Source organism: Alligator mississippiensis, chromosome 3 (genome assembly GCF_030867095.1).
Source record: "Alligator mississippiensis isolate rAllMis1 chromosome 3, rAllMis1, whole genome shotgun sequence".
Classification (NCBI taxonomy): Eukaryota; Metazoa; Chordata; order Crocodylia; family Alligatoridae; genus Alligator; species Alligator mississippiensis.
Window position 1 is genome coordinate 171,521,597 of NC_081826.1, and position 21,603 is coordinate 171,543,199.

Here is a 21,603-nt window from a genome sequence, read left to right on the forward strand (position 1 = left end):
ATTTCCTTACGAACATTTCCAAAACTAGTGTTCACAAACTGATTTCAGTACACCTAAGCATGTTCTAGAACTAGAATTGTGTACATCTTTGATGCTGCCTACCAGAAAGCTTCAAGACTGACCCAAGTACTTGGAATTGGGCAAAATGTCACCTGTATCTTTGAAAGACCTTGGTGTAGACACTTAGTTTCTGGAGACAGCTAGGGTGTACCGCTGCTACTTGTCCCTGAGGAACATGTGTGCCATTTGTGCTTTGGCACACATCAAGTTACCAGGCTGGGGCCAGCACTGGGCTGGCACCAGCAGCCTTCAGGTGGAGGGGCCTTCTAGGGCTGTAGCAGCAGCAATCCTGGCTGGCATCTGCAGCGTGGCTGTAGCCAGCCCCGCTCTGCCTTTTTTTTTCCTACCCCCTTCCTGCCATGGGTTTTCTTAAACTCTCTGTACTGCTCCATTTGCAGTGCAGAGAACATTCGAATGTGCAGTATGTAGTGGTGCAGATGTGTTTGCACTGCCACATACCACGTGATTGTGCTCATCTGGATGAGGCCCTTGTGTAAGGAGTAAAAAATGTTAATGCTTCTAGTAGATGCCACTATTGATATAAGAATTCATATTGTAATGATACCTTTGTATTGTATACACCTTGAAACAGATTGCTTTTTTGTCATAGTTTCAACAAGCCTTGCAAACAGTACTAAGGGTATATTTGTTTAAGTAGAGTAATTACCTGCTCATTGTTTACCCTAATGATAAAAATCTAATTAATTCAGTTCTTCAGGTTGAATAACTTCTTCCTGGCTGACCATGTGGAAAGTACAATTTTTTTTATTTTTTTATTTTTTTAAGGCTGAACTTTGATCATGAAATTATCATACTTTGTTTCAGCTTGCAAAAGAACATGCTGTAGATGTGGAAAAATATATGCTGTAACTTCTTCAGGAAAGCATATTCGTAAAGAAGAATGCAACTACCATTTTGGTAGAGTACAGAGGCATAAAGGCAAGTATACTTGTTGACATGTAATAAGCCACCATTACCAATCCATAAAGGGAAGACTTTGCTTTCAGTTACTGAATATTAACTGTTCTGACCTTATTTACAGACTTTTTAAGTCTTGCTTTTGCCAGGAGTCAGTTAAAACCAGGACTGTCTTCTGTTCTCTGTGGTTGTGGTTACCTGGCAATGTATCAACCTTTCTTTCTAAAGAAGCTATGTTCTAGGGCTGTGCGAAATTTCACCAGCAGTTTTGTTTTGACTTGTTTCAAGCTCAAGACGGAGAGCTTCAAAACAGCCTTGAAACTAAATGAGGCAAGTCAAAACATTTGAACATTTTTTAAAACATTTTGAAGCTCGAGCTGGGCTTGCCTGTAGGGAAGCAGAAGCTAAAGTAAGGGGGGGGGGGGGGGGGCAAAGGACTGCTTTCATTAGTGACTATGTAGCTGGACAATGACTGTCATCCTTTCCTGAGATCTCTTCCAATCCCAGTGCTCTGGGGGAGGGATGGAAAAACTGCCTAAAAGGCAACATTGTTTGAACTGCCCTGCTTGCTGCCTTGATGTCAGCTGAGCCAGAGGTGCACTTTCCCTGAAACCCCTACACCTATCTCCTTGAAACTTGGCAGGCTTCATGCCCTCAGAAGGGGCTACCATCCCTGCACGTTTCATCCAATTTGGTCCAGAAATGACAGTTTTATAGGCTGTTTTTGAGCTTCCCATTATAGCCTATGGACAAAACATTGAAACAGCAAAACTGTTTCAACGAAATGAAACGGAACAGCAGTTTCAAATCAAAATGAAATGTTCTGTCAAAATGGAACGATGCCATCTCACGCAGCCCTACTATGTTCTTCTGAATTCTCCTATTTAGAGAAAAAAATCCAGCTGCATTCTTAATGTTTCCCTTGGAATAGGGAAAGTTGGCTTCAGTACAGCGTCACTATAGGGCTTAGTTAACACTAAGTAGTTAGTGTTTAAACTACTACCCATTTAGTTGAGTAGTTTAAACACTATTTCCTGAAATATTCTACTAACTTAAATAATGCAGTTTAAATTGCAAATTGAATTGCTCCCAAAGTTAAGAGCTAGTAGAACGTATGTATAGCAAGACTGAATGTACCAGGTTGCGGACTTAAGACTTCAAAAGAAACTTACCTGTTGCCATTCCATGATCTGTCAACTTAAAATGCTGTAAGTGGGCTTTTTGTAGATAGCAATGTAGAAATTAAAACTTATTAAACCTTCTATCATGTGCCCAATACTGATCATAAGGGCTAGGGACAGATATTACACACAAATTGGTTTAAGTGATCAGAAACTAGTTTAAACCTGTAACAACAGGTGTTCAGTGCACATAAACCAGTTTCAAAATGAATGAAACTGGTTTAAGAGAAACCTGGTTGAATGTAGTATCAGACTTAATGGATTTGGCTCAAATTGGCTTATGCAAGGTCTGTCCCAGACCCCTTTCTGGCTTAAGATGAATCAGACTCCCCCAGCATCCTGGCATGCTCTTTGGGCTGGGTGGGGCTCTCTGGTCCACAGCAGAGCTGGGCCCTCCCCTCTGCTCCCTAGCTGGAGGTTGGCACAAACTTGCAGACACAGCAGGGTCTGCTGTTTTCTCCTGTGCCCCCCACCCCCACTTGCTGCTTAAGCAGGGATCCCTTCCTCTTCTCTGCCACAGTAGGGACCATAGCCAGCATGTGGTATGCTAGCTAATACAGAGAGGTGTGTGTGTGTCTCCGATTTCAGTAGGATAGGCAGATAAAACAGTGACTGCTTAGGGTTTTTGGAACTAATTGACAGATCACCCAGTAAGCTGTTTAAGAAGTTTGAACGAATGGAGAGAGGCCATTGTTTTGTTAATTGGGTGATTTTTAAAGACTCCTATTGGTTCCTGGCTGTCTTGCTTGCCTGTCAGTTTGCTACAGACGTTGTAAAGAAGCAGGGAAGGAGATTGAAAAGCTCAGTGTCATCAACAGATGTATGCACTGTACATCTCTTCCCCCCCCCCCCCCCCCCCCCCCCCCCCGAGCAGCCAGCAGAGAAAAGCTTGGGACCATGAGGGCAGACCTCACTAATGAGAGAGTCCTGCCAGGGCCTGGCCAAACCCCGCTTAGCTCACTTCCCTGCCAAAGGGAAGGGAGGGCTGCTATAGTGCTCCCCAGCTTCTAGCCTGAGACACTGCAGGCATGTGCCTGCATTTCCTCAATTCAGAGAGAATGTCTGTCCAGTTTTAAACCAGTTCAGCTTAAGTCAGGTTAGATTAACCTGCAAAAATTGAATCGATTCAGACTCAGGCTTCGTGACTGTCTGTCCCTAGCCAGGAAGTCAATATTGCTAAAAATGTTTTAGCTTGCAGCTTTTTACTTGCATTTAAAGTTAATTACAAGCATTAAAACTTTCTAGTGACTGGTAGAATATGTTAAAATGTTTTAATTTTTGTATGGCAGTTCCTGGTGGCATGGAATCCCGCTACAGTTGTTGTGAAGGAGTTGTGGGGTCTCCCGGATGCCAAGTTGTAAAGGTAGGAACGTTCTGTAATAGGGCCTCTCATGGTTTTGCAGTAGTTTACGGTATTGGATCATACTTTTAACAGGCGAGGCCTTGAGACGCTGTATAACTTTCTAGTAATGATCATATAACAACCCTGTGACAATGACAGTTGCTTTCATGAAAATAGTTGGAAGTTATTATATGGTTTTAGTTACTTTTAATACATTTTTGGAAAATGAGTTTGTCAAATAATTGTCTATTATAGAACCTCCTGTTTCTATATTAGATGTAGTAGGTTGCATGAACAATACTTAATAAGTAGTCTTCCTTTGTTTTGTTCACCAAAGTTGTTTTTAGTGGGCTTTTTTTACTGAAGCACCCATCCATTTGGTTAAAATACTATTATACTCAATTTTTAACACTACTGGGAATTTTACAGCTCCATGTCCATGATGGACGAAAGGAAAACCTAGAAGGTTTTATGAAGACCTTTATCAAACCACCTCCACCTGATGGGAACCATGGGGTGTATGCACTGGACTGTGAGATGGTATGGTCAACTCTTTCATATTCTGAACTTAATTTCAAGATGGGTGTAGGTTCATAGGAAATACTGTAAATTGACTGCTGGTAGCAACATGAAAACCCATTCTACCAACAAGGTATTTAGGCTAAGAGTTGGCTTGTATTCTCTCCTACAGAACACAGTAAACTGAGGGTTGCTACTTAAAAGTTACCTGCTTTCACAACATCAGAGCCTTATTTACAATTTTTAAAGTAATATTTGGTGAATTTTCTTATTAGTTTGCTCTTTTTTTCCTTTGATGGGGAAAATTAGCCCTGCTCTGGGGTATACGTGTTACTAAATATAACGGTCGGAAAGGTTGGACAATTTGATCAATAGCCTTTGTTCCACTATATTAGAACTGAGGAATAGCTGCTACTATAGGCTCCAACAGAGGGAAGCATATTGCCTGATTTGCCAAAGTTGTATGCTGTCAATGTCTCTCTTCCCTCCTCCCACCCCCAAAAGGAGGCAAATACAAAGCTTTTGTACAGACCTCATTTAGAGAGCTACCTTAAACCTACATTTACTTTTGCTTTTATTTTTTAATAACTTTTACTATAGTATACAGGAATAACTCCTAAAAGTTGAATATTTAGAGCAATGGTTTTCAACCTTCTTTTATTTGCGGACCACTAAAAAACTGAGTGGAAGCACAGACCCCTTTGAATGGTAAGTCTGGGTGGTCACATACTTTTGATTTGATAAGTCACATTTTGGGGACCACTTAGATATAATTTGCAGACCTCCAGGGGTCCATGGACCACAAGTTGAACACCACTGATTTTAGAGCATCCTTCATTGCCCCCTGTCACGGTACTCTGTTGGGAGCCACTAAAACTCAAACCACTTGAACCTATTGTGCCTGTGTGGTCCTTCATGCCAGTGATCCATATAAACAGATCAAACAGTAATGTTGAATCTTTCTTTACCACTTGTGGTATTTGTTTTTCTTAGTGTTACACAACACAAGGCCTGGAGCTTACTAGAGTGACAGTGGTAGATCCCGACCTACAGGTTGCCTATAATACATTTGTTAAGCCTGATAATGACATCATAGACTACAACACAAGGTATCCATATATTTGAAAATATCATTATTCTTTTTTTAAAAGTTGTGCAATTTTTATTATGTAAGACTGCCTCTAGTTGAATGAACTTTTCTTGAGACTGTCTTCTACATTACTGTGTATTTATATGATGCTGAAGAGTCCCAGTCATGCCACCACATTATTCCCAGGCACTATAGAAATACAGATCAAAAAGATATACACCCTGACTCAAAGAGCTCATAGCTTAAGTAGGTATGTTCTATTTTGAAAGGCAAGAATTCTTGTGACTGATTTCTCTCCTTATTGGTTGGGATACTTTAGGCAAGTTTCTGAATATCACAATACCCTTCCTTGGGTCTCACAGTTTATCCCAACTGTGCAGTTGGTCTGAGAGATACCATTGACACATTCCTACTGCTTGAATTGCTCAGACGCTCATAGTTACATCACTTCAACACTCTTTTATTTTTATACTTCCAAGAGGTTTTTTTTCCTGGCCATTGGATGGATATTTCAATGCAGAAAAAAAGGCTAGGCTATTAAGCTGGTAAAACCTCATCTATAGATGTCCCAAATGGGTGAGTTGCTCTTTCACACCTAGCTCTTATTAAAAAAAATATATATAGATATTGATTTGTGTAGTGCCATTTTGGACAACATTCTTTTTAGGCAGTGTGCAGTATTTTAGAACGTACAGAAGTACAGGCATCTTATCAAGACTTACTAATAGCCACTGTAGCTGTCACTTGGGCACGAGGTGTATACTCTGGATACAAATAATTTGGCTTTCATGCTCTCCCACTTCCTCATGCAACTCATTCTTGGTTACTCTTTTCGCTGAGGAAGCAGTAAGTGTTTGGGCAGGGCATAAGTTTCAAGGCCTTTAATTTTTTTTTAGCTGCTGCTTCACCATAAAAAGGAGGAAGTGGCTCAGTTTGGCTCTTCTGACATCTTTCTGTCCATAGTGCTTATGTACTCACTTCCTTAGTTGATCAGTCTTGGGCTCATGAGAACCAGCTCGAGTCAGTTGTCCTCAGTAGGTGATCTGAAACCCAGGTCTCTACATCTACTGTGGCACGGTAACATAATGAAGGGTGGGTGACCAAGGCAGCAGCCCTAGATGCCCATTTAGTGGGGGTCCAAGAATGGCAGCCACAGCTGCAGCCAGCCCAACCCTTGCTGCTGCTGCCACTGCCTAGGGTACAACCCCTGATTAGTTATGCCTCTCCTGTGGAACTCATCCCTGAAGAAACGGAAAGAAAAAAATCTACTTGTCTGTCTGAAATGAATGTATGGTGCTTCCGAACCTGACTTGAATAATTTTAGCTGTTCACACGCATTTGAATTGGATATGTTGTACATTTTCTCACTTTATTGAGATTTGCTTGTTTGTATTTAATCTGAGATTTTCTGGAGTCACAGAAGAGGACCTGAAGAATACTACAACAACTATTCGGGATGTACAGGCCATCTTGTTAAACTTGTTCAGTGCAGCTACTATTTTAATTGGTCACAGCTTGGAAAGTGATTTATATGCTGTTAAGGTAAGACATGCAGGGATCAGTTCTGTGAAGCAAGGTCTCCAAGATTGTTGGAAACTTGTTCTGTTCTTAACTTCTATCTTGGGTGTTTTTAAGAAGAGAATTTATTACAGTGTGTACTATAGCCCAGTTAAAAATCAGCCAAAAAAGTGCACCTCCACTTTTTCAGATTAAACTGCCCATGTTATACCTTTTAAACATATAATAAAATATATAGCATGACTATTTCAAGCCATTTAATCATTTTAATATAAGCTAGGAGCAGACATTGTATTTGTCCCTGGACAAGTTATGCCTGTTTGTCCTGGGACAGAAATGTCCTGGAATTGGTGAGTACACACATCACTCTAACTAGGCTGTAGCAAGTATCTAATGCACTACTGCTCTTCTGCCACTGATTCAATGATGTAATCCTGGAATAACCAGGCAGGCACACTCTGCAATGTCCTCTGATAAACTGCTTGTGCTTCTTATCCCATGAACCATTTTTGGATGTCTCATTTATCTTATTTATGGGTCCCTGAACAGTTGCACTTGTCCCTGGATAAGCCATTTTATCCCAGGACAAGTGCATCATCTGTCTGTTGCAGGGGTTTAGGTTGTAGCCGTGTTGGTCTAAGGATATAGGCAGACAAGGTTTCTTGGGTGAATTTGATATCTTTTATTAGACCAACCCAAATGGTTGGAGAATAGTTATTAAGCAAGCTTTCGGGTTCAAAAACCCTTCGTCAGGCTAAGGACGCTGCAGCAGTTTCTGCGTGCTCTTCCTGGATGGAATGAAAAGTAAACAAGCCAGGGGCTGGGCTGGGGAGTCAGTTGCCAGGCAGATTATAATGTATCAAAAATCCAATGTCTATGTTTAGTCCACGATCTCTAGTATCCAGCAGGTTGATGAAATGGAGCTCATAGGCTCGTCTCATCTGTCTGTTACCATAGAATGGAGAAGTTATCACACTATAGATCCAATGTTAGCAAGGCAGGAACCTTTTGCTATTCCATAAGCATTTGAATAGTGAAAGAAATATATGAAACACTCTAAGCTTGAAAACATACTGTTTGCAAGCCAATGCAAGGTTTTCTTTGCTTTTTTTTTGTTTTGTTTTTGTTTTTAGCTATTCCATAACACTGTTGTGGACACATCAATAGTGTTTCCTCATCGGCTAGGTTTGCCTCATAAAAGAGCACTTAAAAATCTAACAGCTGACTATCTCAGAAGAATTATTCAAGATGATGGTAAGAGCCTTTGAGTTTTTATATAAGTGGTATGCATAATGAAGGGAAAGTACTAAATTAATTGAGTAACATAAAAGCTTGTCATTTGTCATAGGTACTTCTGTCTCTCTGCTGTGTCTTCCATAGTAAAGAAAGAATGCTGAAAATGAAGATGTGGGGTGGTAGTTTTCAACCTTTTTGGACTCAAGACACACCCCGCCATAACTTTCGTGAATTGAGTGGCACCCAGTTTCAAAAACAGATTTATATATTATGGTCCTTATCTTCTTCCAAGTGTTTTGAGCAGAGAGGTTAGGAAATCCTTCAGGCAGTGACTATCCTGTGCTGGTGTTATCCACCTTGCTTATCTCCTCCTTTCTGCATTCTCCAAAGCACCCCAGGGTGCCCCAATACTCTGGCTGAGAACCACTGATTTTTGGGGTGAAGTTGTTGCTCTTAAAGTTGTTAACTATTTGTTGGAATGGCCTAAAGAGAGTACAGATCTGAGTACTCTCATCAGCATCTTAAACTAGTAGCATGTTTTTCTTAAAAAAAAAACAACAACCCCCCCCCCCCCCATCTTGGAATATTTGTTCCCATATCTCAAAATGGATTTACCAAAAAAAAAAATATGCAGGTTCTGTGCCTAGGCTTTAGTCATTCTGTTGATGCATAAATATTACTTGAGATGGTTACTTTTAATCCAATAGTTGGTATTTTTCCCTTTCCAGGGTTCAGTTTTAAAGTAAACTTTTAAAATTTAATTTCATATAATTTGTCTCCAATGTGTAGATGCCTGTAAGCAATAATATTATAATATTTTGCAGCTCTGAGCAGCACTCAAACCAGATTGTTTCAGTGAAGTGAAATAGCTTTATGCAGACTTCTGTTTTACCACAGACTGCTTCCAGTTCCCCAGGCTAGCTTGCATAGCATATGCCACAGGCCTACATTGCATTGGGTGCATCAGATGCTACATCACCATGTGCCCATTGTAACAACCTTGGATTGTTTGTTTGCTATGGTAGGGTGCTTAACCTTTTGACCCTATGGTCCAGCTAAAGGCTATGGGGCCAGTATGGGCTGGATCGAGCTCTGGGAACCCTGCACTTCCCTCGCCCAGCCACACAAGCAAGTATCAAGCTTTAGGGCCCTTGTGCTGCCTCTGCCCAGCTTTGGAGCCATGAGAAGCCCTGTGCGCCAGATGACATGGCACTGGGGACTGAACACCCCTGTTTTTTGGCAGTCTTTTTTTAAAATGAAAAACAAGGGTGCTGGGAGGGATTTAAGGAAGTAAAAAGATCTTAAGTAGAACTAGATACAAGCTTCAGCCGTATTACATGGAAGATTTGTTTTGACTATTGTGGCAGCTGAGGTCCCTGTAGCAAGGCAACATGACTGGCTCAGCAAGCTCACTGCCAGTGCTAGCCAGAGGCTTTGGCTTGGAGCTTGCTCAGTGGCAGTGGGGGCAGCAGTGGGAGGGGGAAGGAGACCTTGTGCTGCTAGAGGCGGGGAGAGGTTCACATGACGGTGGGAGGGGGGTGGGTGCTGTACACTGGAGGAGTCCCAGGGAGCCTGTGCAGCTCCTGGCTACTCTGAAGTTGGACAGCCCTGTTCTAGAGGTTTAAAGCTCATCTTTACTTGCCTTTACAGAGACTACCTGCTGATTACAGTCCCTGCCAGTTAAACTGCCAGCAAAAGTCAAAATGGTTAGAAATGAATTCATTTTTGAAGCTGCAAATTTTCATAAGCAAGAAAAAATGTAACTTGGTAGGAGGAGAGGAGAAAGAGGGCACCAACCCTGGGTGCTGATTTTTAGAAGGGCATCAGAATGGCAGCCCCCAGGGAGCCTCCACTGTTAATGCCAATGCTGCAGTGTGTTCACAGAGCTTGTGCTCGGGTAGTAGCAGCCCCTGAGTCAAATGGTAAGGGCCTGCTTCCCTTACTCCTGCCCTGCTAAAAAAAAAAAAAAAAAAAAAAAATTATGACTCTGCAGTGAAGTCTTAATGAATCTTGCAGACAGCTCACATTTTTAGAATAGACTTTGTGAGCAGATCACTTTTCATGGGGTTCAAAAGTGTATACCCAACCTAAGCAGTGAGGTTATAAATGTGAACAGGAAACTGCTATGTTGTGCAGGAAACAAGATATGGACATAAATTTCACTACTTTGGAACAGTTTGTATGTAGTTTTGATATTCAGTATCAAAGGTTCTATTACTATTCTAACAAAAATGAGATTTCAGTAGAGTCAGACTAAATGCTTGTATTTTGATAAATAGTGATGGCTAGCAACATTCCAAGTTGCATATTAATTAATGCCACTTAAGTCTTATCATGGCTTATAGCTCTTTTCTTTTTTTCCCCAAGGTGTACTCTTTCATTTGCTTCTCTAGCTGCTCTTAGTTCTGCTCTACCCAGGGTTGTGTAGGTTTTTTTGTTTGTTTGTTTTTGCTGGGATAACTATTTCTTGGCTATTCTAGAGTAACACTTTTATCAAAGTAATTAAAATAAAACACCTGTTTAAACTTTCTAGTAATGTAAATCTTGCAAGATGGACACCTGCTGCTTTTACTACAGTTTTTTAGAATATAAACAAGAACTCCATTTTTATTGCACAAAGTTAAATTAGTTTTAATCATTTTGTCTCAACTCATTCCTTACTAGACTTTTTTAAATAAAAAGAATGGGAAGGAGGATTGCCCAGCTTTTCTTTCTCTCTCTCTCTCTCTATCTATCTCTCTCTCTCTCGGTAGAGAGAGAACATTCTTTTAAAATCTTGTATACAGATGTGGAGGTGAATAAGAACTCTGAACTTTGGTATCAGCTTGAAGCAAACTTTTTTGTCAGTAAGCATTTCTCTCTAGGAGCTCTATTTGCAGGAAAGGGATTAGTTGGGAGTTTCTGCTGCCTGTATCACTGCTTGTAATTGCCAGGGTTGTTTTTTATTAGTTGAGTGCCTGACATACCTTCCAGTCATAAGTATGAAGCACACCACTGTTACACTGGAAAAATAAGAAATGGGTCAGCTTCATTAGACTCCTGGCCCCTGCACATAGTATCTATGGAAGGATATTGTGTAGTTCAAATACTGCTGTAATGTCTGCCAAATGATGAAGACTATTTAAATAAAGATGCTTTTACATGTGATGTGGAGGAGCTATGAAAGACCTCTAATATTTTGGTTCATCATCTGAGATGCATTTTCTTTCTTTGGAAGTCATTGGGACTCATACAGCTACTAATGCCCTGTATTTTACCTTAGCTGGCTCCAATTATAATACTGTGTATTATGGGGAATGGAATACTGCTTCCCCAAGATCTTGTTCTATTTTCATTTTAAGTGGGTAGAAGTTTTGTCACTGGCTTCAGTGAATTGAACCAGTTCTGTGCAAAAGGAAGCTAGATTACATTCTTATATGCTGATAACTTTTTTTTTTTGTATTCTGTCTTCTCTGTAGCTTTGCTTTCTTTATCTAATGGTACTGTGTTCTAAAATGTGTCCAGTATTTTGTTTCAATTTTTTGGAAGCTATTATTTTATGCCAAAAATTTTTCCTCTTCACTTCCCAGGCTAATGCTTAAGCAAAGCATTAGCCTGGGAAGTGAAGAAGAAAAATTTTTTCTTCACTTGAAGAGGAAAAGGTGTGTTTAAGGTGTGTGATGAAAGCATCACACACCTTAACATTTTCTGAAACAAACCCTCACCACGTAAGTATCTAAACCATGTGTGGCTCGAGTATCCACCCCAACCTACCATGTAGGAACATTCTTCCTCTTGGAGGAATAGAATGACAGTTCAAGTGCTGGCTAATGTAGGTTTGGATGGATAAATGTTGTTTGCACAGACATACAACAGGGGTGTGCAAAACAGGCCATATTAAATTCAAATTTGGCCCCAATCGGGGACAGCAATTTGGCTCACTGTCCCTGATGTATTTTGGCTGAATCCAAATCTAAAGATTTGATGCTGATTTAGACGTAGACACAACTTTAAATGTTGTTTCTACGTACCTCAAGGCACCAGGCATGGCTCGTGAATGCTGCGGCAGATGGAGCATCCCACAGGAGCGTGGGGGGGCTCCCCATGTGCTTGCAGCACTTCTGGGTCCACAAGGGAGCATGGGGGGGGGGGGGGCTGCACCCCCTCAGCTCAGTGATCAGCTGCAGGGGGACCCCAGGTGCCCCCTCCAGACCCAGGAGGCACCAGTCGCATGCTAAGACCTACCTCTGGAGGTGTAGGTTTACCCAAAAGTGAGATTTGTTATCCCCATGCATACTTGAACCATGCCCTCTCCCTTATCTTTCTCAGTCTTAAGTTCTAGTGACTTTGCAGTTGACGAAAAACTGAAGAGCAACATGTATGCACAACCGCTATCTTTTGGTATCAGAAGGATGGAAAACTGCTATGAAAACAGCTTCTGAATATTGTGAAAGCCTGAGGTTTTGGGGGGGTTGTTTTTGTTGTTGTTGGTCTTTTTTTTTTAAACCAAAGACTTGGAACCTAAGCATACTCTCAGAAGGGAGTCTGTCTGTCTGATGATGCATCTAGAAGAACTTTGGTTACAGATTTTCTCTTTCTCTATATGGAATGGAGGGGCTAAGTGCACTATAAAAAGCAGTGAAATCCCTATTCTTCTTTCATAGCTGAATTTTATTTTACAATGGAGTTGCATAACTCAACAGCACAAGTAGCTGTGAGAGCAGGGATGAAACAAATTAGTTTTGATTATCAGGAATTCATCAGTTGTGTTTACATCCTGGGGTGGGGAAATGATTGCAGGGTGCCTTTTTTAATAAATTGTTCTGCTAAACTCTTTCTAGGATGAATATACCTGTATCGAAGTCAAAAGCAAAATACATAGGCACCTGTGTAAAACTTCTCTCAATGAATTAATATAAAAAATAAATCTCAGCCTAATACTGCTTCAAAAGTCTGGCTCCCCTCATGCAGTTGCCACAGTTGACCAACTGTTTTTATGCAAACTTTAGAACTAGAAAATTCAAAGAAATGGCCACATGCTTTCTTACAAGCCACTTGATTTTGCTTCTTTTTTTAAAATTTGAATGTGTATTTAAAAAAAAAAATGACATAAACTAGTTGTGTGAACACATTAAGAATTTTGCCAAAAAAAAAAAAAAATCAAGGCTTATTTTCAAAGTACAATGACTCTAATATTAGTACTTAATTTCCTCAATTCTGTCCCAATGTGACTTTCATGTCCCCAATAGGTCATGAAAACTAATGTTTTGGGATGACACCTTGTGTGTAATAGGAAAATAGTGTCTAAATGAAAGAGTCTGTCATCAGTTATTGTCCCCAAACTTACAAATCCTAAACTTCATGTGGTAGAAATATGCCATTTGCATCATCTGATCCCACCCCGTTTCCCCTGAAATTTTTTTTTTCTCCCCTCCCACCCCCTGCTTTTTTTGGTTGGTCTTTATCAACAGCTTTATTATACTCTCAATTAGGGTTAAATGCAATGTTAGTATACTCCTAGATATTCCAGTTACTCTGGTATGGTGTTACTTTTACCATGCCATAAGTCACCAGGCTTGCTTGGTCAGTTCTAAACTTTTCTAAAGTGTAATAGTTGACTTCCTCCTCTAACCTACCTGATTTTTATGATGGGCACTAATGGAGAAGTATTGCTGTCCTAATATTGTTTTTCTCCCTTTAAATATGGTTTTGTCTCTTATCAGTTGGTGGTCATGATTCTAGTGAAGATGCTGCTGCTTGTATGGAACTAATACTTTGGAAAGTAAAAGAAGATAATAAGGGTAGAAAGTGGTGATCTCTTCATTTCAAGAATGACAGAAGAAATGTGAAACTACTTACTCTTCCATAACTTTCCAGTCCCACTCCTTCATGCAATAGGCAACAGATGATACTAGGAGAACCTTTTTTTCTGTTACTTGTTCACATTTGAAACTTGTATTAAAAGACCAAAATGCTGTAATTATGCTTCATATCCCATGTGTAACTTACTCATTGTATCTATAAGTACTTCTGTATAAGAATGTTAAAGCTTTGGGTGTTGACTCTTAAGGAAATGCTTTTTTTTTTCTTTTAGTATGAAAGTGTAGCTGATAGAACTGAACAAAAATCTATGCTGAAATTGTTACACTGATCTAAACCAGTCAGAAGTTAGAAACTGAAAAGAAGTATTTATGTAATATCTATGTTTTCAGTTTCTGAAAGCTTGTCCCAAACTCTTTCATACACTACTTCAAACAAAAGCTGCATGTCACCTTGCTCTTAACCTCAGAATACCATTGCTGTCCAGGCAACAGATGGATTGGTTTCCCTTCAACTCTTTGGGCCCTTCCCCTCATACATTCTCTTACAAGGTGGAATAAAGACCTAGAGCAGAAAAAAAGTGGAAGAATTCTATGGTATTACTTACCTTTAGAAACAGCTTTGAGGTAATTTAAAGTGGTATGATGTAGTTGTACTCTAGTGATTTATGTTTGTTTAGTTAGCACCTTGTTAATTTTACCTTGCAAAGGTAAGTTCATTTTGTAATTAAGAAGAGTTTTAAAAAACAAAGGGAAAGAAACCCCTTATTTTGCCAGCTGCCTATAGGAACTAAAAAAAAAAAAAGAGTAAAATGTGTTTGTTTATTGTGTGCAGGGTTCATATTGTCTATTCCTTTAGTTTAGTGGGGAGAGAAAATATATTTTATTTGAACGTATACTATGTAAAGAAAAAAATAAGGTTAGACTTGCTGTCATTTGTAGGTTCATGGTGTTAAGGAATAAAGAAGAAAATGGCAAACTGATCTCAGCCTAAATCCAAGATGAAAATAACCATGCCAATCCTTTGTAATGATGCTATGCTACAGGACAATATGTACTTTTACCTGGTGTTCACTAACTTAGCAGTATATGTGGCAGTGGTATTTAGCTGTTGCAATTCTTAACTCTACATCTATGCTACTACTTAGACTAACCATTCTCTTAAGTTAGGCATGTTGGGTACCTCCAGACACACAGTTAGAGGTATAAGTATAGGGTACATGAAACCCAGCCATAGCCTAAGGGGTGTGGGGGATTAGAGAGGGAATTGGCACTGGAGTTAACTTAAAAGTAGGACTGGAATCATGCCCACCTCCCCCAGAGTCTTATTTGTGCCTGGAGTAGCCCTGCCCTGCTCTGGCTAGAAGAGCTGAGCTGCAGCAGCCCTGCTGTGCCTGACCATAGGCACCAGGTGTAAGAAGCAGTGGGTGTCTTGCAATTTAGATAAGACTCTGCTGTGGCCAGATGGCACAGGGCTGCTCTAGTTCAGCTTGTAGGGCACAGGGTTGTTACTGCTTTGTGCTGGAGCTGGGTGGTATGGGGCTGCTTCAGCTTGGCTCCTATGGCCATGGAGCTGAGGCCTGCTCCAGATGTGACAAAGGAGTGCTTGCTCTTGCCCTGTCTGCCCTCCCTCCACAGCAAAGGTTTGCTCAGGCTAGCAAAAGTTATGTTACTCCTCTAGGACCCAGCCTGTGAAGCAAGTTGCATGATGGGATTTAACACTGTCTTTTGTCCCCACCACCCCATGACCCAAAGGTAATCAAATGCTCAAGTCCGGGCTGGAGAGAGGCATCTTGCTCTGCTTGGTATCCTCAACCATGGAACCTGCCCCTGCTTCCCCAACCCTTCTGCAGTTAAGCTTTTAAGCACCCACAAGCCTTTTTTTCTTTAAGGGAGGGGGGGATGAAGGCCAGGCCACCTTCCCTTTGCATTATAGCTAATACCTCAATGCATATGGTGTCATTTACATTGGCCTTATGTTTAAATATACACCGTTCCTGTGCTGGAAGCAGGTATTGTAGCTAGCAGGCTATGAATACAATGGGGGTTCCCAACTGTTGAAGTTGCCCTCTGTGTAAATCAGTTCAACAGAGAGATAAACTAGCAGCTGCTACATCTTCAGAGAATCATGGAAGTGGAGAGCTGGAAGGGACCTCTGGACAATTGGCACGAGCAACAACAAAGCCCTTGAGGCAGCAATCAGCACCTTGCTGAAAGGCCAAGGGCTGGGCTGCTGGACCACGGAGGTAATGGCCTTTGCTGCCTGTCTCTTTTCTGCATATCTAGTATGCCTACCTGCACGGTAGCAGAGTAGCAAGAGGAGCCTGGAAAAGTCTCTGTGGGCCAATAACCTGGTGGATGGGGCCCTCTCCTTGAATGTTAAAGTACTGAGTTCAAATCCTCCTTACATGTTCATTGTTACATAAGCATGGGTAAATGCCAACTCCACATTTTGCAGAAGAGTGAGGGAAAACCCAGATATGAAACAGTAGCAAAATGTGTCTTTTACCTTGCATAGACATTAGCAAAACAGCCGTGAGGCAGGCAGAAAAACAGACCGTTGGACATGTGGCTGTCAGGTGAAGGGCCAGACCACTAGACCATAGTCTGGGCTATTTGCTGTTGCTCTCATTCTGACCTCCTGACTTCCAAGCCTAGTAGCATGGCTTGAACTTGCTGGGTATGCCCTTGTACTCTGGTGGCCTAGTTATATACTTGGGAGCAAACTGATGTGGGTTTGAGTCATCTTCATGGCAGGAGGTCATTGGATTTGCAGCTGCTTCTCCAGTCACATGCTCTTCCTCAGGCCAGTCCAACTGGAAAGGGTAGATTGGAAGTGTGGGGAGTCAGTGGCCATCTAAGCCTAAGAGGCAACCAAAGCCATATTGTCACATTTAAGGGAAATAGGCTAGCATAGTTGGCATTTTACACTCAACAGACTTCGCTCAAAGGGAAAAAAATGGAACATGCCAGCAGGTGCTGTAGGTACCAGGCCCCCATGAATATGTCGTCTCACCCTGGACTTGCTTCTTGGAACTCCTTCTGGCTCCATAAACATCACAGTCTTGCCTCCTTTGGCACACAAGCTCAAAAGGTGACTTTGAGGGACTTCCCATTGCTATCCGTGAGCTCTGTCACTGGTCTGTTGATCAGGTCATGGTAACAGTCTTTTCTGTATGGTACTATGGCTTCAGGAAGGTTGGGCTCGTTTTTCTAGATAAGCTGCAGGCTTCCTCTGTAAGTTTGTTACTCTCATCTTTATGCTTCCATTCTACATGAGGTGTAATCATAGCTTTGACTACAGGGCAGACTTACAAACCCTTGGTCTGTATGTTCCAATTAGTTAGTAAGCTCCTCAGGATAGGGCTTTCTCTTGCTACTTGTCTGTAAACTGCCTAACACAATGAAGAGCTGCTCTTAGCAAGACCTTTATGTAAAGTACAAATAATACGTGTCACGTAAATACCAATAGTTTCTCCCCCATATTCTTAAAAGTATTGAAATTTACCTTTCTCATACAACTATTGACAACAATGTTGTCACAGACACTATATGGTAGCTTGCCCTTTATTTATTTCTTTACTGTCAGTCATCTATCTATTTGAGAGCCTATTTAGTAGATTCAGTTGTCAGACACAACCTCTCAAAGTTGCTTTGTTGAAGAGCAAAATAGTCCTGCTTTCCTGAAAATTACGTACACTAACTGATCGTTGTCTAGATTTGAAAACCTTTACATAAAATCATTGAAGAAAAACTGGTACAACAAGTTAGTACAGTATGTGTTAAAAGCCACACAGCAAATTATATCCTTTCCCATAAAGGACAGGGAAGGGAGAAGAAATTAGGTAAACCTTACCTGTTTATAATCAGAAAGTAATCTATAACTATACATTACGTTATTAAACTCAAATGGAAAATGAAGTTTTCTACCCAAACTAATGTGTTCTACACTGTTTAACATATTTATAAATGTCCATAAATGCCATCTTTCTTCCTAAAATAGCAACATACTCTTTAAGATATATACTTTCAAGTTAAACAAACACTGATATTTTAATACAGAAATTGACTGTTAAACTTAACAAAAGAACAAATAGCATTTACCTTCTTCTCACAGGCATCAGTTAGTTCAAAAATTGTAGTAACAAATTATTTTCATAGCACGCTTTTACTGCCAGTTTCAAAGAGCAGTTATAATAACTAATTATCTTTTGAAATTGCTACTAATAAGAGTTGTTCTGTGTAGGCAAGCAACTGTTTTATCACTGGTACCAAACATAAAGCATTTCTGTTTGAATCACAATAAAGTTTGGATAACACTTGTTATGAGATACTGAAATTCTTATTATTAATTTGGCACACACAAAAAAATTAGGAGGCAATGCACAATGCATTACAATAATTGTGTCCAATGAGCAACATACAGAATTGATCACATTTCCAAAAAAAAACATTGTGGATGAAACATATCAGAGTTCATTACTCGAGTTCATTTCTAGTCAAAACAGTATACACACTCCTACAGTTTATGGAGGCAGAATTTCCTGGAAGATATGCGCATTGGTATCTGTAGTTAAACAACTACAGATATTATACAGAGAGAGCTATACACAATTCTACATGGCACATCATAATTCTAGACTCCTGTTGGTTTTGAAGTTTGTTTAATATATAATCATTACATGAAGATTTTCTGTCTTATGCAGCTTCTTCAGCAGAGCAATCGATGCCTGCATAGGTAAACTTCTCATACAGGGTTGTATTCACATAGGTCTGAAACAATAAGAGAGGTTAAGGTAGGATGGAATGCATGTTTCTTAAGCTCCTCAAGCTGTAGAGAAATTATCCAGTGGTACATTATTACCTTTCGTTCTTCTAACATCCTGTTCAGGGACACCAATATCTGAGCGAAGGATGGCCTTTCATATGGTTTCTCCCGCCAACATTGTCTCATTAGGTCATACCTAAAAGTCAGGTGCAAACCCATTATGACTTGGAAGCCTCTCTCTCAGTACAGTGAATGAGGGTTTCATCTTAAAAATAGAATAAATATCGTATACTTGCAGGTTGGGATTTCCAAAGTAAACTAAGGATTTTAAGTCCTTTAGGCTTCTTCGGAAAGCTGACCTCCAAATACCTAACATGGAGGTTAAAGCTCAATTTTGAAATGAAAGAGAAGTAGCCAAACATAAGACCTTTATACACAAAAAGGCAACTAAGATCCAAAGATCAGGAGAGTGTTGGAACTTCCTAGCCACCCTCTTGCAAGCAAATTGTGTCCTCTGTACCAGAGGCCAGGAGGAAAATGACATAACAGTTACTGCAGAAGCTCTACACCTGAGACTTCTGCTAGGTTCGGTTGGTTGTGTGGCATATGTATGGGCTAATGATCTGTTCCATTGCTTCAGTCACTGCAGTAATAATTACACTGGGCACCAGCATTACTCATTTCTGCTATAAACCCATTTAAATTAAAGCTTTCCTTATTTTACTCAGTCAAATTTCAGGAACTTTTCTATTTGGGCTTAAATTTCCAATGGCTGATCTCTATCTGAAATGGAATCTGTTTTGGAAAACTTAAGTTCTTTGCAAAATGGAGGCAACCCATACTTCATAATAAGTTGAATGCTTCAGAAGTGGGGAAGTGTCACTACAATTTTCCAACCATCCGTACTTACTGTATGAAAAAGGCCTCAATAGTTACCATAACCTGGGCATGTCTACACATGCATATTAATATGAAGCAATAATCATTCTGGAGGTTATTGCCCTTGCCTGCACTGTTTGCACATGTGCCCAGGACCACAGCATGTTGAGCCATGCTGGAACAGCCCTTGCCTCAGGCCTGGGCTGGCTCCCCCTCACTACCCCAGCTGTTATAGTCAGGGGGGCAGGGGGGCATGAGGCAACTGGGCTCCATTCCATCCTCCCCACCTCCAGTTTGGCATCCTCCAAGGAGCACCCCCACTTATTGGCCAGGGCCCATGCAGGCAGGCTCAATCCCCCCCTGACCCAACAGGCAAACATCTGTTTGGTTCTGGGGGGTGGGGGCAGGCTCTAACTTATGGTGCTTTATATAATGCACCATGAGTTTGAGAGGGTGCCTGAACATCTCTAGGCATCATAGGCAATGCATAGAGGGGGCACAGGGGTGGGACACATGCCCCTCTGAGTTTGGCCCTCACCAGCAAGGGAGTGGGAAGCGCCAGCTGGTACCTCCTGTGAAGCGCCAGCAGTACTTCCGGTTTTGCCAGCGGTGCTTCTGAGGTTGGCAATCAGCCGCTGAGGGACTCCCCCTGGTTGGCAATTGGCTGCTGGTGCCCCCCCAGAGTCAGAAGGCACCAGTCACCCATAGTAGGCATCCTAAAAGGTTACATGAGATTGTTTACTTACACTTCGTCATCACAATTGAGAGGCTTTTCCAGTCTGTATCCTTGTGGCAATTTCTCATAGAGTTCAGCGCACGTCATTCCACAGTATGGTGTTCCACCTAAAACATACAATTTTAATATTATGCTAAGCAAATTCTTCTTGTAATGTCATGAAGGAAAGAAACTTGTGATTCAGGCCCCTGGCATACATTACACCTAAGACATGATTAAACAGTTCATCATATCTTAAGTTGTTACTGGTTACATGTCAAAAAATGTGTAATAACTTTGTGGCTGGTTCCTATCATGCCCTTAATTGAACATGTGGCCAGGCGGAGACTCCCTCTGTGGCTGGGAAACCCATCAGCTGATGGGGCTCCTAGCTGTGTGAGCTTGCTACTTGCTGGTGCAGGGGGAGCCCAGGATCAAAATCCCAGGCTCTCTCTGCACTGGCAAAAAGGTGTGATGGGATCTGATGCTCAGTCTCATAATCATGCCTCCTGCCATGCACATGAGATATAGCAGGAAACGTTATTGTGCAGATTGTGCATCAGATCCCATGCCACCTTTACTTGCACATCAGCCAGAGTCCTGAGGAGCACAAGAGGAAATATCTGATGAGGACAGGCAATGCTGATTATCCCAGCTCAGAAAGAAAAATGCACTGAGTAACCATACTAAATAAAAAATATTGTATTTATTATGTGTGCTCTGTTAAAACATGCCTAGTGCCACACCTAGTAGCACTTCCCTCAGCACTCTTCTACCCTCTTTTTTTCAGTCCCTCCATTTCAAATCATGGAAATGAGGTAACATGGCGGCCTTAGATTGGCACTGAGGGCACACCAACAAACACACCTGAGACAGGGAGCCAGTGTGACCATTCACAGTGGGTCCCTGTAAGCACTAAGTATTTGTGGATTCAGGCTTTAATATTATTTGAATAATACTTTTAGAAGCTGTCCATTAAAATTCCTAGAAAAGATGAAAGGGAGCTTAAATTGAAGTACAGCAAACTCTGTAAAAAAACCCTCTAAAATGTAAAATGTAACACTTCTTAAACTGTAATAATTGTCTTTATTTCTTCAAAGAGTCTGATCTAAAGCCCATGCAACATAGAATACTGCCCATCAGCTGCAAAGGCATTTTGATCATGCTCTAAGTCAAATGATATGCTTATTTTTTTAGATTCCAAATTGATGTACTTTTTAAAGTGTGTTATTTAAAAAATAAATTGTTATTTTAAATTCTTTAATGTTTGAAAGTGAAAATATCATATCTTTACTTTTGTAACATGGGGCATGCACAGGACTTGGAAATGTGACCATGTCTGTTTTATAAGGGTACCATGATTAGCTAATGAATCAAAAGAAAACATTGGAAAATGTTTGAAAGAAAGGAACTGCTTAGTGGGCTAAGCCCACAGCTGAGAGCCAAGAATATTTTCTTGGCTACTCGAATATTCTCTCCCAGCTTTCTCCAAGCTGATTTATTTGTATGCTGGTAAAAATCAATACTTACCTAAACTAACAATTTCCCATAGTAGGACACCATATGACCACCTACAACA

The 21,603-nt window shown here is 40.8% G+C and overlaps 2 protein-coding genes across 7 annotated transcripts in view; one reads left to right on the forward strand and one right to left on the reverse strand.

The window, feature by feature from the left end:
- Positions 1–14,645, forward strand: part of LOC102559634 (RNA exonuclease 1 homolog) — a 33,551-nt gene extending 18,906 nt beyond the window's left edge. For 4 of the 6 annotated variants that reach the window (XM_019490773.2, XM_014596323.3, XM_006268989.4 and 1 more), the window contains exons 10-16: positions 886–999; positions 3,449–3,522; positions 3,931–4,041; positions 5,014–5,129; positions 6,514–6,652; positions 7,762–7,882; positions 13,567–14,645. In XM_019490773.2, coding sequence (XP_019346318.1) covers positions 886–999; positions 3,449–3,522; positions 3,931–4,041; positions 5,014–5,129; positions 6,514–6,652; positions 7,762–7,882; positions 13,567–13,658 — 767 coding nt within the window. In that variant the 3' untranslated portion in view covers positions 13,659–14,645. Of the gene's footprint in view, positions 1–885; positions 1,000–3,448; positions 3,523–3,930; positions 4,042–5,013; positions 5,130–6,513; positions 6,653–7,761; positions 7,883–7,976; positions 9,339–13,566 lie in introns of those variants that run through there. The other 2 variants (XM_019490774.2, XM_059724645.1) reach the window with 2 other exon arrangements.
- Positions 14,646–17,213: 2,568 nt separating this feature from the next.
- Positions 17,214–21,603, reverse strand: part of TEK (TEK receptor tyrosine kinase) — a 76,706-nt gene continuing 72,316 nt past the window's right edge. The window contains exons 20-23 of the mRNA XM_006268987.4: positions 21,555–21,595; positions 20,056–20,152; positions 18,527–18,626; positions 17,214–18,435 (exon numbers count right to left, since the gene is read on the reverse strand). Of these exons, the coding sequence (XP_006269049.1) occupies positions 18,361–18,435; positions 18,527–18,626; positions 20,056–20,152; positions 21,555–21,595 (313 nt within the window). The 3' untranslated portion in view covers positions 17,214–18,360. The remainder of the gene's footprint in view (positions 18,436–18,526; positions 18,627–20,055; positions 20,153–21,554; positions 21,596–21,603) is intronic.